Source organism: Marmota monax, unplaced genomic scaffold (genome assembly GCF_021218885.2).
Source record: "Marmota monax isolate L192 unplaced genomic scaffold, Marmota_monax_Labrador192_F-V1.1 WCK01_AAM20220418_F8-fsc00014, whole genome shotgun sequence".
Classification (NCBI taxonomy): domain Eukaryota; kingdom Metazoa; phylum Chordata; class Mammalia; order Rodentia; family Sciuridae; genus Marmota; species Marmota monax.
In genome coordinates, this window is record NW_026695222.1 from 37,199,374 (window position 1) to 37,214,771 (window position 15,398).

Sequence of the window (15,398 nt, forward strand, 5' to 3'; positions counted from 1 at the left end):
CACGTCCTCCCTTGGTGTGGGCTGCAGTTCCCGGCGAGCCTGCCGGAGCTCAGACCCCAGCAGCTCTCGGTCAGGACCCCACGGCCTCCCTGTGACCTCCGCCCCCCCGAGGTGAGGGAGGGTGAGCAGAGCCCCTCGATGACACCTGGAGCAGGCTACAGAGGCCTGCCTCCCGTCGGCGCCCGGCCACCAGAGTCCTGGGAACCGCTCTCGCACCAGGGCCCTGCTGTGCTGCGTCCCCACACCCACACGGCGGGGCTTAGCCGACAGAGAGGTGGCTGTGGCTCAGTGGTCATCCGAGGCCCCACGTTCAGTCCCCAGGAAAAAACCAGCAGCTGTGTTCCCTGCGAGCCCTGGGACAGGGGCCCGAAGTCCAGTGTGAGCAGGGACATGTCCCGAGAAGGCTCCGGGGAGCGTCACTGCCCGCCTCTCTCAGTCTGCCAGCCCCTGGGGTCCCTGGGGCCCACCTGCTCGTCCGGCCTGCTCACGGCCTCCTTCCATGCCCACGGGCCCCAATTCCCCTGCCTTTCTCCCACAGACGGTCTCCCCACGAGACTTTAACTGAATCACATCTGCAAAGACCTTGTTCCAAACAAGGGCCATCACGAGTTCAGGGGACATGCCACTCGGGGGCACCCACACCAGGGAACTCCATGCTAGGCTTGAGGGATCAGGGTAGGCGCGGGCCTTCCCAGAACCAGGTGACAACCTGGGAGGGGTCTTCTGCCAGGTCCCCAGACCCAGCTTCAGCCTCAGCATGGCAAGGGGTGGGCTGGGGGTCCTTTCCCTGGCCCCTCGGTCCTCCCCTTGCCCAGCCCCACAAGGGGCCTAGGAGACAGGCCCAGGAGCAGCCCTGGGGAGGGGACGGGGGCAGGGAAGGGCGGTGCGTGGAGCGCCAGCTCACCCCCCTCCTTGCAGGCCGCAGACTACGAGCTGAACAGGGCCTTCATGCTGACGGTGATGGTGTCCAACCAGGCGGCCCTGGCCAGCGGGATCCAGATGTCCTTCCAGTCCACGGCAGGGGTGACCATCTCGGTCACTGACATCAACGAGGCGCCCTACTTCCCCTCCAACCACAAGCTCATCCGCCTGGAGGAGGGCGTGCCGGCAGGCACTGCGCTCACCACCTTCTCCGCAATGGACCCTGACCGCTTCATGCAGCAAGCCGTGAGGTGGGTCTGCAGCAGCCGCTCCCTCCCTCGGGCTCCCTGTTTTCTACCCTAAGTCCCCAAACCCAGGAAGCGGGGGCTCGGGGAGCCCTGACCACACGGGGCCACAGCAGTCCTGGGACACCCTGACGCCCACAGGCACAGAGCACCAGGCTCCTCCAGCAGGACACTGCGGGTCTCCAGCCCAGGCAGGGGAGGTCTGGACGGTCGGGCCCAATCCTGGCTTCATCCCCAGTAGCCGTGTGACTGGGCGCCACTTACTCTGTCCCTCGGTGTCCCCACCTGGGGAGGAAGAGAGGGCCTGCTCCCTGAGGGGCCGGGACGCCCACCGTAGCAGGAGCACTGTGCCTGAGCTGCCCCCATCCACCTGCTGCGGGTGGCCAGGCGCTCACAGCCCCCAGGCAACCCCAGGGGACACACGGGACGCAGGCTGGTGCAGGGCCCACCCCTGGGAGCCCCGACAGCCCCCCTCAGCTCCCCACGCCCCCTGCAGGTACTCCAAGCTCTCGGACCCCGCCAACTGGCTGCACATTAACGCCTCCAACGGTCAGATCACCACGGCTGCCGTCCTGGACCGCGAGTCCCTCTACATCAGAAACAACGTCTATGAGGCCACCTTCCTGGCTGCCGACAACGGTGAGCCCCACCAGGAGGCCATGCTGCGGGAGGGAGGACGCTGGCCAGGGGCCCGGGGCCAGGGGGCTGGGACGAGGAAGGCAGCAGGAGGCCCGTCTGCGGCCTCGCCCCCATCAGGCCCCCAGGCCCTGCCCCATCTTTCCACCTGCTGTTGCCTCCCGCGTCCCTCCCGCAGGCTGGCCCTTGGTCACTCCGGGCACCGGGAGTCAGGATCAAGGAGTCGGCTGCGTGGCCGGCCCCGCCCGTCCCTGCCAAGCCCCCCACCCCCACCCCGCGAGCCATTGCTCAGCCTCCCACCTTGAACCTTCCAAAGTTCAGCCAGAAGTGAGCCCAGGAAGGAGGGCGGCCAGGACCCCAGACTGGCCATGGAGCAGAGGACCCCAAGGTCTGGACAGGAGGGGCACCTGGAGCCGGGGTTTCCGAGGGCCACGGCCAGGCCTCCGGAGTGCTGGGCTTGCAGCCAGAGGCCGCCCAGGCCCCACAGCACCTCCACAGCCAGCTGGGTGCTCCTGGGGCCAGTCCCTGCAGAGACGGAAGGGGTAGGAGTGGACGTCCTGTCCAGGACAGCTGCTCCCGATGGGAAGAGAACTGGACTCTCTGTGCCTCGGTTTCCCCTCTGTGAAATGGGGGAGCTACCAACTCCGAAAGTCAGATAAGTAGTCACCCACTGCACGGGACAGGCAGGCCAGCGAGCGACGGCCAGCTCTTCTCTTCCTGCTGCCGCTCTCCTGGTCCCTGACCCCCCGGGGGCCGCTGCTCAGCAGTGGGCAAACCAGACCAGAGCCCCTGGCAGAGCAGCGTCCTGAGAGTCAGCCGGCCAGGGCCAGGTGCCGCACAGGACCACAGCGCCCTCAGCCCAGGCGGGTGTGATCAGCCAGCCTCGCTCTGTGACCAGCCTCCTGTCCTCACCGCGCCCAGCACGGGGGTCCTCCAGCCCCCGCCACACATTCCAACAAACCAGCCGTGGGCAGGGCGGGGCGGGCACCCCTGCCTTCTGAGACTCCAGGGGGACCCCCCCCCTCGGAAGGGCACTCACCTGCCAGGTCCAGCTGAGGGATGCTGGGGAAGAGAGCCTTCTCCATGGATAGTGACAGCCCAGGTGACACTGGGGCTCCAATTCGTTCATTAAAAGAAAGCAAAATGGAAGTTGGGGCTACCCAGCCGTCTCCACCCCAGCAGGCAACTACAAGTCACCAGGTAGCTTCACATAGAGAAGCACAACAAGGAAACAGGGCGGGGATGTGGCCAGCGGCTCGTCTGGATGAGGACCTGCCCTGGGACCAAGACCTGTGTGACCAGAGGGAGAACCCAGGAGAAGAGGCAGTGGGAGAGGAGTGTCCCAAAGTCAGGAAAAAGATGTGCAAAGGCCCAGAGGCAGGACCTCTGGACGTGCTGGTGGTTCTGAGAACACTGAGCTGCCAAAACTTAACACCAAGAGTAGTGGACCCAGAGCCGGCCATAGCAAACCAGAGTCAGTGACTGCCCCTGCCGGCCACCCCACCCTGGGCTCCGGAGTCCACGAAGCTCCTCTACAGCCTGTGACGAGCACCCAGCCGGGTGGGGGACTCTCCCGAGTCCTCACCTACCACAGCTTGAGCCCTGAGGCTTCGGTCAGAGAGGAGGGACACCACCTGGGGCAGGATGTGGGGCTCGCGGGGGAGGCCGGGCAGCAGGCCGGAGCAGGAACTCTGCCGTGAACAGACTCCTTCTGCACCTCTCCTGGGGACGTGTCCAGAGGCCCGCACTGTGCTGCTGGACTGCCCCGCCTTGACCTCTGTAGGAGGTGCTTGGCCTAAAGCTAAAGCTGTGGTGAGGACCAAGAGTGGCCACCAGGAGGCGGACGGGGTGAGGATGCTCTCGGCCTCTCTGTCCCAGATCCTGGCCTGCACGTGCCCGTCAGCCCCTCCAGCCTGGGCCGCGGCCGGGCTGGACTCTGGGCTCACAGAGCACCCCGCCACTCCAAGGCCAGAGGAAAGAGAGGCCACTGTGGAGTCCACCTCCACCCAGAGCTCATCTGGGGAGCCTCCAGGTCCTTCCCAGGGACAGTTAGTGCCCTTCTGCACTGTGGCCAGGTGTCGGAGCCCTGCTGACAGGCAGGAAACGCAGGAGGGCCAGCAACAGCTGGAAAGGGTCGGAGGGCAGGCTTGGGCACCTTGCAGAGCCCTGGGAGCCCCAGAGGGAAGGAGGGTCCCCAGGGCACAGCTGAGCTAGCGGGCACTCCTGTAGCTGGTCAGGGGAGGGTGTGCGGGAGAGCCTGTGGGCGGTGCCCTGGGGTCCTGGGTGTGGCCCTGGCTTCCGGAAAGTGGAGGGGGTGGTGCAGGCTGGAGGGCTGCAGCTGGGCTGGGGCTGGGCTGGGGCTGGGCTGCGTCTGACTGAGGGCCTGCGTCTCTGGTGTGCTGTGGGCGGCTGCCTGTGCGCTGTCCTGGTGGGGCCTGATCCCAGGTGGCTGTGCTCCGGCCTGCTGGAGTCCTGGCCTGGCCCCCCGTGGTCACCACGCCTGTCCTTCAGGGATCCCCCCGGCCAGCGGCACTGGGACTCTGCAGATCTACCTCATCGACATCAACGACAACGCGCCCGAGCTGCTGCCCAAGGAGGCGCAGATCTGCGAGAAGCCAGGCCTCAACGCCATCAACATCACCGCTGCCGACGCCGACGTGGACCCCAACGTCGGCCCCTACGTCTTCGAGCTGCCCTTCGTCCCCGCCACGGTGCGGAAGAACTGGACCATCACCCGCCTCAACGGTGAGCCCCGGGGCCAGCACCACGGGAGAACCAGAGCCTGGGGTACAGGCCCCAGGGACCACCTGCCCCCGAGAGCGAGCAGCGCAGGTGGGGGGTCCTCCTGGAGGACACTGCTGCCCTTGCCCTCCACGCAGCACCCGGGCAAGGCTGGGACGACCCTCGTCCACGGTGGGCGCTGCCTGCTCCACCCCTTGAGGCCCCAGCAGTGTCCATGCACCGGCCACTCCCTGTGCCCATGTCAGTTGGTCATTCCTGGCTGCCGAGTCTCCCTGGGACCCCTCCCCAGAAGTGGGCTGGTGCAGCCTGGGCCCAGGGCCTGCTCCCTGTCCCTCACCAACCCAGAATACTATTGCTTTTAAAAGCATTGTGTTTATTTCACCACCTCTCCTGGCTGCCAGGGGAAATCTTTTCAAATTCGCGTTGCTGTTGTTCTGTGCGTGGTCTGTTCAGTGACTTTGCCTGCTTCTCTCTGGGTAGGGTTTTTCCTGATTGATTTGATAAAACTCTTTACATATTCAGGAAATCGTCTTCATCCTCCACGCTTCGAGAGACTCTTCCTTGCATGCCAAAGCCTTTAACGTAATGGTGTGGCATAGTGTGTGTGTGTGCGCGTGTGTGTGTGCACGTGTGTGTGTGTGTGTGTGCACATGCACATGTCCTTGCTGACCGAATGGACATCTGAGGTTTCCACACCACAGCCTGGGTGTCCCCTCAGAAGGGCTGCTGGACAGGGGCCTGGCCATGTGCTGGACGTCTCCCATTGCTCTGTGCCAGGTGACTACGCCCAACTGAGCCTGCGCATCCTGTACCTGGAGGCCGGCATGTACGATGTCCCTATCACCGTCACCGACTCCGGGAACCCTCCCCTGTCCAACACCTCCATCATCAAGGTCAAGGTGTGCCCGTGTGACGAGAACGGTGACTGCACCACTGTGGGCGCCGTGGCGGCAGCCGGGCTGGGCACAGGCGCCATCGTGGCCATCCTCATCTGCATCGTCCTCCTGCTGAGTGAGTGCAGCCACCCACCAGGGGCCTCGAGGGCGGAGGCGAGTCCAGGGTGGCACCCCTCGCTCCGCCTCCTCCCACCTGAGCTGGGACTGGGGGGAACTGGGACCTCCTGCTCCTGTCAGGGCCGGTGCAGGTCAGGCCTGATCCAGCAGCTCACGGGTGTCAGTGGCTGGCTGCTCTCCAGCACCCACCCTGCCTCCCAGAGCCCCTGCACCCTGAGACTGGCTCCCCATTATGAGGAACACCCTCACCTACCCACACCCAGAGAATGGGTTCACACGAGGTACAGCTAAAAAAGCAGGACTCTAGTGACCATCTTGCAAGATCGGGTGCCTGGAGGTCAGGCACTCCAGAGCAGCTCCCCAGAGCGCAAGGCCCTGTCCCCGGGGGGTCAAGGCTGAGTACATGTGGCGCACAGTCTTCCTGCTCGCCTGGGTGCTCCGTCCCATGTGGGCTATTTACAGAGGTGCCCGTGGTCGCCCACGTCCCTCAGCCCCCTGTGGCTGACCCCCTCGCGGCCCCCGCTTCCTTACCTAAGTCACTGCTTCGTCACCGAGGGTCTCTCAGTTGGTCAGGCCGACCCGCCCCACCTCCTGCGTCAAGGGCTGCTCAGGGGATGGCTTTGGCTCTGCCACGTCCACGTCCCCTCCGGCCGCTTTCTTCCTTCCTGATTTACACTTTGGCCACTGCATCCTGAACCTGACCCTCCACCTTCTGTTTCTCCCACTGCTGCCCCGGTGCCCGTGGGCAGCGCCCATGAATGCTGGGAATTGTCAATGGTCCATCCAGAGTCTCAGGACTCTGATTGGATGGGCTCAGGTCACATGCCCACACTGGAACCAATCACCAACCAGGGAACAGAGTGGGTGCTGGCTGCACCCAGGTCACGTGGTCCAAGAGTCCTGCGTTTCCTGCTGTCCAGGTGGCCCCACACGGGACTGAGATTGTGAGGAAGGAGAGGGTATGTAGGAAGGCCCCAGGTGGCCCCTGCTCCCACCCTGGTCGACCACAGCCCAGGGACCGTGGTAGAGGCAGGGAGGACTGAGCAGGGGTCTTGCCCCCTGTCCATGTCCCATCCCGGTCAGAGGGTCTCCACATGCTGGAACGTCCAGGAACCAAGCATCAGGTCCCACCCTGGCCTCCTGCCCCCAGGCACCAAAGAGAGCCACATCCAAGGATGTCCCACCTCTGAGGCCTCCGCCATTTTTCCGATCTGTTGACCACCCTGGACTCCGGTTTTGTTGCAGGGCTTAGGTTGACTGCCCACAGAGGGACACAGCTGGGTGGGGGCACTTGTTCCTCTGAAGAGCTGGCCTAGGAGTGGCCCCACTGCCCAGAGCACCCACGTGGACAGTGGAGAGTGAGACGCAACTCACCCAGGAGCCCGGCCTCAGGGAGGCTGCCTGCTGCTTCTCCCAGCTGCTGCCTGGGCCAGCGTCTGCCAGCTCAGGACAGGGCACCTGGGGGCCTTTGCCTCCTCTTCCCACAGCCCCCCATCTGGCCCTCTGGGTGGACACGCCCGAGGCCCTGGCTGCAGGGGAGCTGCCTCTGAGCGGCCTGGTCCCCTGTCCCCTGCTCAGCAGGCGCGGCTCTGGTTCCAGGATCAGGATCAGCCACTCACACCGTGGGGTCCACCCTCGCTCTCTAGTTTCCTGTCACCACAATGTGGGCCTGTCGGGGACCCCTGGCCACCACTCCGCCCTCTGCCACCTCAGGAAACACTGTCCTTCCCTCTGAGCTGACACACACTTCAGAGCCCTACTGTCACAGGCTCAGCAGCCACACCAAGGAATCAGCTTGCCTTCCGCAGGTCCAGGGGTCCCTGCACCCGCCTCACTGTCCCCTGGACAGTGTGGCCTTTGCCCATCACTTCTGGGTCTCAGTCTCCCATCTGTGGAAAAGTCAGGTGACAGGAGCTGCAGGGGGCAGAGGAGTGACCGCGTGTGCCTGAGGGCGTGGACAGTGCAGCCTGCCAGAGCCCACACCCAGCAGACCCCGCCCGCCACAACGGGGACACAGATACGACGCAGGGGACAGGCACGGCAGGCTCTTCCCAAGGGTCTGGAGATGCACAGGAGTAGCGAGGGGCGCGGGGCCTGGCACAGACCCCAGAGGGCAGAGGGGAGGCCAATGTGGGTGGGGAGAGAGATGTCCACAGTGTGGGTTTGTGCCTGAACCACCGAGCAGCACCCCAATTCCTTTGGGTGGTGGGAGAGCCCCCAGCCTACTCCCCCAGTTACCCCTTGGTGCTGGGTGAGGCTGTGTCAGGGTGACTCCCTGGGGCCCCTGGAGATGGCAAGGGGGCAGCCCAAACTCCCCTCCCTGCCAGGTTGGCAGGTCCCCCTGCGGGCCCCGCCCTCCCCGTCCCCTTCCGATCAGGAGAAATCCCTCTCCCTCACTGATTTCTGCCCAGACCCCCAGTGCCCACAAACCCTCCCTTTCACCTCCTTTTCCAACTTCACACTTTTACTATGCAGAAGAGGGGTGGTCAGAGGACCTGTGCGTGGGCCCCTTAGCTCCTCCCCGTACCCCTGGGGGGCAAGGTGTGTGCGAGGCTGGGCCTCCTGTGGGCTGCAGGTGGAAGGGAAGGAAGTACAGCCAGCCCTCTGCATCCGCGCCTCCGCACCCATGGGCCCCACTAACTGCAGATCAAAAATGTTCAGGAAAATCCCAGTCAGGGTCAGGCTGAGCCCATGTGGCCGTTCTCTCCCACCATCATCCCCGAGGGGCACAGTGTAATGGCTACCCACCGGGCATTCACACGGTGCCAGGCTTCATGCCATCTGGAGCCGATTGGCAATGCCCAGAAGGGCTGAGTGGGCTCTGGGCAGACACTCCACCACTTCACAGAGGGATGAACATTGTGGTTTGGATGGTCACAGGGTGGGGTCCCCGGAGCTAGCGCTTGAACACACTCACGGGCACAAGAGGTCCCACCCGCATGTGCACACTGCACCTGGGAGACACACCCGAACACTAGCGTGCACCATGGCCTGCGCAACCCAACATGCCTCCACACAGGGGCACGTGCGTGTGCACTCGTGTAGACATGCATGGAACACGCACGTGCCCGATCACGCGGTGCTCACGAGCGGGGTGCGGCTGTGCACAGGAGGCGCACGCCGCGTGTGGTGTGCTCACGGCGCTGCGCTCCCACAGCCATGGTCCTGCTGTTTGTGGTGTGGATGAAGCGGCGGGAGAAGGAGCGACACACCAAGCAGCTGCTCATCGACCCCGAGGACGATGTGCGGGACAACATCCTCAAGTACGACGAGGAGGGCGGAGGCGAGGAGGACCAGGTCAGAGCGCCAGCGGCCGGCACCTCCACTGGTGCCTCAGGCAGCAGCAGGGGACTCTCAGCTCACCTCCCTGGTGCCTCCGCAGGCCTCTCTGGCCCTGGGCTGAGCTGTGCAGCCTGCACCTACCTGTGTCCTCCCCTGTCATCCTCCTCCCTCCCTCCAGCCGCCAACCCCAGCCCAGTGCTGCCCTGAGCCCTACAGAAGAGGGCACCAGGATCCCTGCTGGACACACCAATGCCCACCTGCTCAACAGTCCCAGAGAGGCAGCTGTGGGACCAGGGATGGTAGATGGCACAGAGAGGCCTGGTGGGAAGGGGGAGGGCCAGCACCTCCCTGCAGAGAGGACCAGGCAGAGCAGAGTGTGCTTGGTTGTTGAATAGCAGGGGAAACAGGGTCACTCTGGTGGAGCACCAGGCCAGAGAAGGCAGAGGGCACTGCCCCCACACTGCCCGGAGGACAGCCAGGACTTGGGAAATGGCGCAGGGGTGGCCACGGTAGGAGGAGGCCAGGGAGGTACTGGGGTTGGGAACAGGACAGCTGACGTACACTCAGCAGGTGGAAGAGCAAGACAAAGGTGCACTCAGGGACTCTCTGGTGCCCACCTGGTGGCCTCCTGAGTGCTCTTGGCCTCCATCCCTAGGACTATGACCTCAGCCAGCTGCAGCAGCCGGAAGCCCTGGAGCACGTGCTGAGCAAGGCCCCTGGAGTGCGGCGGGTGGACGAGCGGCCAGTGGGTGCTGAGCCCCAGTACCCAGCCAGGCCTGTGGTACCCCACCCAGGTGACATCGGGGACTTCATCAACGAGGTGGGTGCCCTCTCAGTGAGTCATCTGAGCACGGTGTGTCCTCTAAAAGTAAATCCCCATGAATGCGCACCAACAGATGCCTTTGGTGAGAAGGTGGGTTCAGGGCCAGGCATTGCCCACCAGAGGCCTGGCCTCAGCGTCCTTCTCAGAGAAGGACTAAGGTCCCACCCTGCCGGAGGGTGAAGGCTCTGTGCTTAGTGCACAGCAGGCACCAGCAGGAAGTTGGCTGTTGTGGTGGTGACAGCAGTGGCAGCCGTGAGCCACTCTGAGGCGGGACCGAGGCATGTCTCCCTCGTCTGCAGGAAAGGTCTTCCCGGCTTCCACAGGAGCCCCGAGGCCCTGGCACGTGGGACCTGCTGGGTCTTGGACTCTGCCCAGGCCCTGCCCTAGGGGCACCGTGGGGGAACTGCCTAGTCATGCACTAACTCTGATGTCACCTGAACTGCAGGCGGGGAGCCGGGATGTGCCTCGTTAGCCCGCTGGAGTCCACTTCTAGATTGAATTAGTTTCCTGTCTCCGTGGGTTTCTCCCCAAACAGGCTCAGAGACAGGACTTGAAGCCAAGTGGCTTACCTGGGGGCTGATCCCGGGAGCCCAGGGAGGGGGAGGAGCCAGTCAGCTGCCTCCCACAGAGACCTCCGCTGGCACAGAACACATCCGGCGGGCGGGGGAGCTGGGCGCAGGTGCACCCCAGAGTGGCTGCTCCGGGGCCTCCTGGCTGGCCGTGCAGCAGGCCTGGCCATGGAGGTGGTGGGCAAGCGCTGAAGGGGACGGCTGGTTCCAGGGACACTGCCACGCAGCCCCGTTTCACTCACTGCGCCCACTTCAATACCGCCAGCCTCGGACGGCTGCCCGGGTCCTCCCCCTGGAGGCCGTGAGCAGGCCTGGAGAGGAGCAGCCCCGGCAGGGCCCAGGGTAGTGACTGAGCACAGGGGCCACCGAGCCCACCTCAGTCTCTCTCGTGGGCACGGCTGGCCCCTGCGTTCGCCACCCAGCCGGCACCTGCACCCAGCAGGCTGCCCCAGATCCGCCCCCTTGGTGCTCTCAGGTAGACCCAGGTGCTCACCGAGCTCCTCCTGTGTGCAAGGCCCAGAACCTCCCAGGCCCTCGCTCTGACCTGCTCCCTAACTCCCAGTCTCCGGCCCCCAGGGACTTCGCGCCGCTGACCATGACCCCACCGCACCGCCCTACGACTCCCTGCTGGTCTTCGACTACGAGGGCAGCGGCTCCACCGCGGGCTCCGTCAGCTCCCTGGGCTCGTCCAGCTCGGGGGACCAAGACTACGACTACCTGAACGACTGGGGGCCCCGCTTCAAGAAGCTGGCCGACATGTACGGGGGCGGCGAGGAGGACTAGCTGCCCGCGTCCCGGGGCCAAGAGAGCAGGCGGGCCCGGAGAGGACTGAGCCCAGGCAGCCGCCGGCTCCCTGCAGGGACTGCAGCTCTGCTGTGGAGGTCCCGCCCCGCCCTCCCCAGGTGGAGCTGTCCAGCATGACCTGTCCCTGTCCTGGCCAGGCCTGCTGTCCTCTCAGTCGCCACCTACCACAAGGGAGAGCCAGAGGCACCGTCCTGACTTGAACCCCCAGAACAGAAGCGCCGTTTCAAAAACGAAAGTGCCTTTGGTACACGTGTCAGATCCCCCAGCTCAGGAGTGACTGACAGCAAGCAGACAGCCCAGCCCGCCCCGCCCGGCCCCCCCAGCCGGCGGAAGGCCCCCAGGAAGGCACGGACAGCGTCCTTCTTCTTTCTTTTTGGTTTTCTTTCTTTCTTTTTCTTTCTTTTTTTTGCTGTTGTTGTTGTTCGTTTGGGTTTGGGTTCTGTTGGGTTCTGTTGGGGCTCTGTGCGTGCGTGCGTCTCTTACTAAGAAACAGAAGGCGTGTGCGACTCTTGGAAAAGTAGCTTGGGCCCAGGTCCTCACAGCCTTCGTGTCCACGGCAGGGGCTTCCCAGCAGCAGCGGCACAGCGTCAGCCACCCCTGACCACAACACCCAGGCCGTGGGGACGTGGTTTCACCCAAGTTGGTGGCTGTCCCCACCACAGTCAGATGCTGTGAACAGCTGGGCAGCAGGTCCCCAGAGCCTGCCCCGGGTGCTCCCACCTCTGCCTCGGCCACCCCATTGTCCCGTCCCCCAAAGGCCTCTTTCTGAGCCAGCTGGCATCCCCAGTGCCACGGAGGTGCCCTTCACCTTTGGTCCAAGAAGCCACAGCGTCCTGCAAACCCGGCACGACCTGCAGCCACTCGGGAGTGGACTCCCAGGACCCCGTGGAAGGCCTGGTGAAAACGCTTCAGCCCAACCCTGAACTTCCTTGACACTGTCCAGCCCAGGCCTGAGCAGAGGGCCGAACCTCGCCCAGCCCAAGCCAGAGCCGCCTGCCTCTCAGCAGCCACAGGCTTGGTACCAGCACTGACTTTGGCAGACCCTGGCTGCTCCCTCCCGGGCCGTCGGACCCGAGCTCCTGTCTGACGTCTGTGAACTGCTGCAGGTGGCCAGCGAGAGGCCTGGTCTTCCTGAGCTGTCCATCCACAGATCCTCTAAGCTACCCGTGCCAGAGACTGAACCGTCTTTCCCTGTCCTAGGTCCCAGCTGCTCTGCCACGGTCCCTCCAGAGCTGCCGCCTGCTCTTTCCACGCGTGGCTTGACTCAGGCCTGGGGTTGGGGGGTGGCACTCAGTCCCGCAGGACACCGATCAGGCTGTGCCCAGGGACTCCCAGGAGAAGGCATCTGCCTTCTTCACTGGGCGAGACAGCAGGCCTGGGGCACCTCCAAGTCTGGGTTCAGGGGCACCTCGGGCCGAACAGGAGGCAGGCACTGGGAGGGGCGTCCTCTGCCTGGTCATTTCTGGCTGACCCCAGACAGTGACATTGTGAGGGTGAGGGAACCAGTGGCCTGGGGGACCTGGTATCGGAGCACCCTTGGGGGAGCAGGAGGTGCCAGGATTGAGGAAGGTCAGCGGTGCCCACACGCTGCTGGGGTCGGAGAGCCTCGGAAGGGCTGGGAGGTGGGGCGCCAGGGGCACCGTGCTCCCCACCCGAAGGGCTCTGATCCCTTGCTTCCCCTGGCCTCTGTCTTTCCCCTTGCTAAGTTGTCCTCTTTTCTAAATAGCTCTGGCCTCAAAGATGCACCTGAGTGGACTCTATATGTGCCAAACTTGTGGGTGTATCCCACTGGACGTCAGGGTTCTTCCCCAAACCAAACTTGTCCCCACCTCTGTTCTCCTCAGAGCTGAGCTGGGTCAGGCTCAGCTCTGTCTGTCCTGACCTCTCCTGTGACTGTGACCGCCTGGGGGGAGGAGGGGCGGGGGCTGCCCTGTCCTGCCTGGAGCCCCTCCCTGCAGATAGCCAGTCCAGGAGATGGGCCCCGGAAGGGAGGGTCCCCATCTCAAGCCGTGCTATGCAAATCGCTCTGGGCTGGCAGCCAATGAGGGGGCCCAGGTGTCTGGGGGCGTGGCCATGGCTGGAGGCCTGGTGGGGCTGGGGGTGGGAGCTGGAATGTTCTGCTTAGTGTGTTGGATAGTTGGTCCTTGGATGGCAATTCTGAGCCGGAGAAGGACGAGTGGCCCGTTTGCAGTGTGCATGCGATGGGCAGCAGGGGACTGAATCCCCAAGCGAACGTGGTCCTCTGGCCAGGAGAGTGGAATCCCGCGGCCTGCTGGGCGCATCTCCTGGCCCCACTTGTCGCTCCCTCCTCTCCTCACCACCAGGCCCCCTGCACGGGCAGGCTGAGGCCGCACACCAGCTGGGGTGTGTCCGTGGGGGCTCCCTGTGACAGCTGACAGCTTTCCCTTCCACCCCACACCCGGTCAGCCCCTGGGGCCAGAGAAGAAGGGGTTCCCACACCAGATCCACTCGGAGCTCTGCCCTGAGGCCCTGAGTTAGCGTTAGCCAGTGTACAATCCGTGTCACCGTCTCTCTTCTGTAGCTTGTAGATGTGACCTGTCTGGTCGGCCCAGGCGCAGGGCCCGGGCTGGCTGGCAGGGTGCGGGGCATGCTTTAGTTTCTTTAGGGCATTTTCCTTCTAGAGCAGAATAAAGCTGTGCTGCAAAGTGGTGTCAAGAACACCCTGGCCTTGGTCAGCCTGGGCACCCCATCTCCTGGCCAGCAGGTTTTTTCTTTCTTGTCTTTCAGCACATCCAAAATGCTAGGCCTCCCGCCACCAAAGGGTCAGAGTAACGTCTGACTGTCAGGCCCTCAGAGGTGCCTCGGCTTCCCTCGCGAGAGTACACGGTCCATTGAGGTGACCACTTGTCCTCTCCAAAGTCAAACGCCAGGGGGAAGGGAATCTCCATTTCCATCAAGCTAAAAAGGAGTAACACCAAAAATCGGAACGGAATCTCCCGTGCACAGGGGCCTCCCGCGGCGGCTCCAGGCTGGCTGGCGGCTGCCTGCAGCAGGCCAGGCCCCCATGTGCACTCGGACGCCTTTGCTTTTCCTTTCTCTCCTTTTCCATTCTGGTTTATTTTGCATGTTTCTTTCTGAGAATGGACCGACTGCATAGCAGCCCGCATGACCGTGGTTGTCTTGGAAAGGTACCGGAGTATGACGTCTTCTCTCTGCAATCTGAGCATCGCGCCGTCAGACAAGTGTTCCGGCTTTTTTTGTAATCGTCAACAGCACAACTATTTTGTATCGTTGTTTGTATCATTTTGTACCGAAAAAAAAAAAGAAAAAGAAAAAAAAGGGAAGGAAGTGGATGTTTCGCTGTGTCCTTGGTGCCAGGTGGCCTCGGCTCAGAGGAGCAGCAGCTCTGCGGGGGCGTGGGGCGCAGCCAGGCCCCCGCTGCTCCGAGGAGTGAATAAAGCCCCTTTGAAGAGTCGCCTCAACCTGCTTTTCTTCGGGCGGCCGGGGTGGTTCTCGGGGTCCTTCCAGCAGCAAGCACATTCCGGGAATTAGACGCAAACACAACCGGCCCAAGCCGTGCAGATCCGGAAAGTGTCTAGAAGCCACCACTGAACAAAATGTGTCCCCCTCTTATCTCAGCAGATACCCTCCGTGGCACTGGGGGACGCTGGTTCAAGTGTGGGATTCTCAGACGCCTTGGAGCCAACATGTGGCTGCAAGGAGTGATTGGGCCCCGGCCACTGCCCTTCCCGCCCCTCCACCGCCCCGTCCAACACTGCAGGGGACCTCGATCCCACAGCCTGTGCGTCCCAGCCTCGCCTAAAAAGCAGTACCCGGGTCTTCATGGGTCCACCTGGTACAAATTCTCCTGCGATAGGGCAAGGTGGTGCCACCTGTCATCTAGCTATTAGGGAGGCCACAGCAGGAGGATTGAAAGTTCAGGGCCAGCCTGAGAAACTTAGCCAGGCCCTGTTTCAAAGTAAAAATAGAACAGGCTGGGGAAAGGGCTCAGTGGGACAGCACCCCTGGGTTCAACGCCCAGGAGGGAAGGGCGGAAAGGAGAAACGACACGCAGCGGCAGAAGAGGCCTATGGGGCGGGGAGGCGGGAGGCAGCTCGAGGAGCGCTGGCCCCGGTGCCCAGTGGTCTGAGGGCCGCACAGGCCGTGGCACTCTGCATTCCTCCCCCACCCCGGGTAGGGACAAGGCCAAGCCAGGGCCAAAGTACAGGTGCACACACGCACACGCAGGCCATTAGACGATGGTCATTTCAGTGGCCACTGTGTGACACAGGTCTGAGCAGCCCCACCACCCCACCTTCTGGGACCCAGATAGGTGAAGTGACTTGGCTTTCCGCTGGTCTGTGGTCCAGTATCACCCAGGCCTCTCCCAGAGCTGGGGCAG

The 15,398-nt window shown here is 63.7% G+C and overlaps 1 protein-coding gene across 3 annotated transcripts in view; it reads left to right on the plus strand.

The window, feature by feature from the left end:
* The window catches only part of Cdh4 (cadherin 4), a 408,941-nt gene extending 394,470 nt beyond the window's left edge, over positions 1-14,471 (plus strand). For all 3 annotated transcript variants that reach the window (XM_046433120.2, XM_046433122.2, XM_046433121.2), the window contains 7 exons: positions 919-1,172; positions 1,663-1,805; positions 4,314-4,547; positions 5,322-5,555; positions 8,715-8,854; positions 9,495-9,659; positions 10,808-14,471. In XM_046433120.2, the coding sequence (XP_046289076.1) occupies positions 919-1,172; positions 1,663-1,805; positions 4,314-4,547; positions 5,322-5,555; positions 8,715-8,854; positions 9,495-9,659; positions 10,808-11,014 (1,377 nt within the window). In that variant the 3' untranslated portion in view covers positions 11,015-14,471. The remainder of the gene's footprint in view (positions 1-918; positions 1,173-1,662; positions 1,806-4,313; positions 4,548-5,321; positions 5,556-8,714; positions 8,855-9,494; positions 9,660-10,807) is intronic.
* Positions 14,472-15,398: the final 927 nt, after the last annotated feature.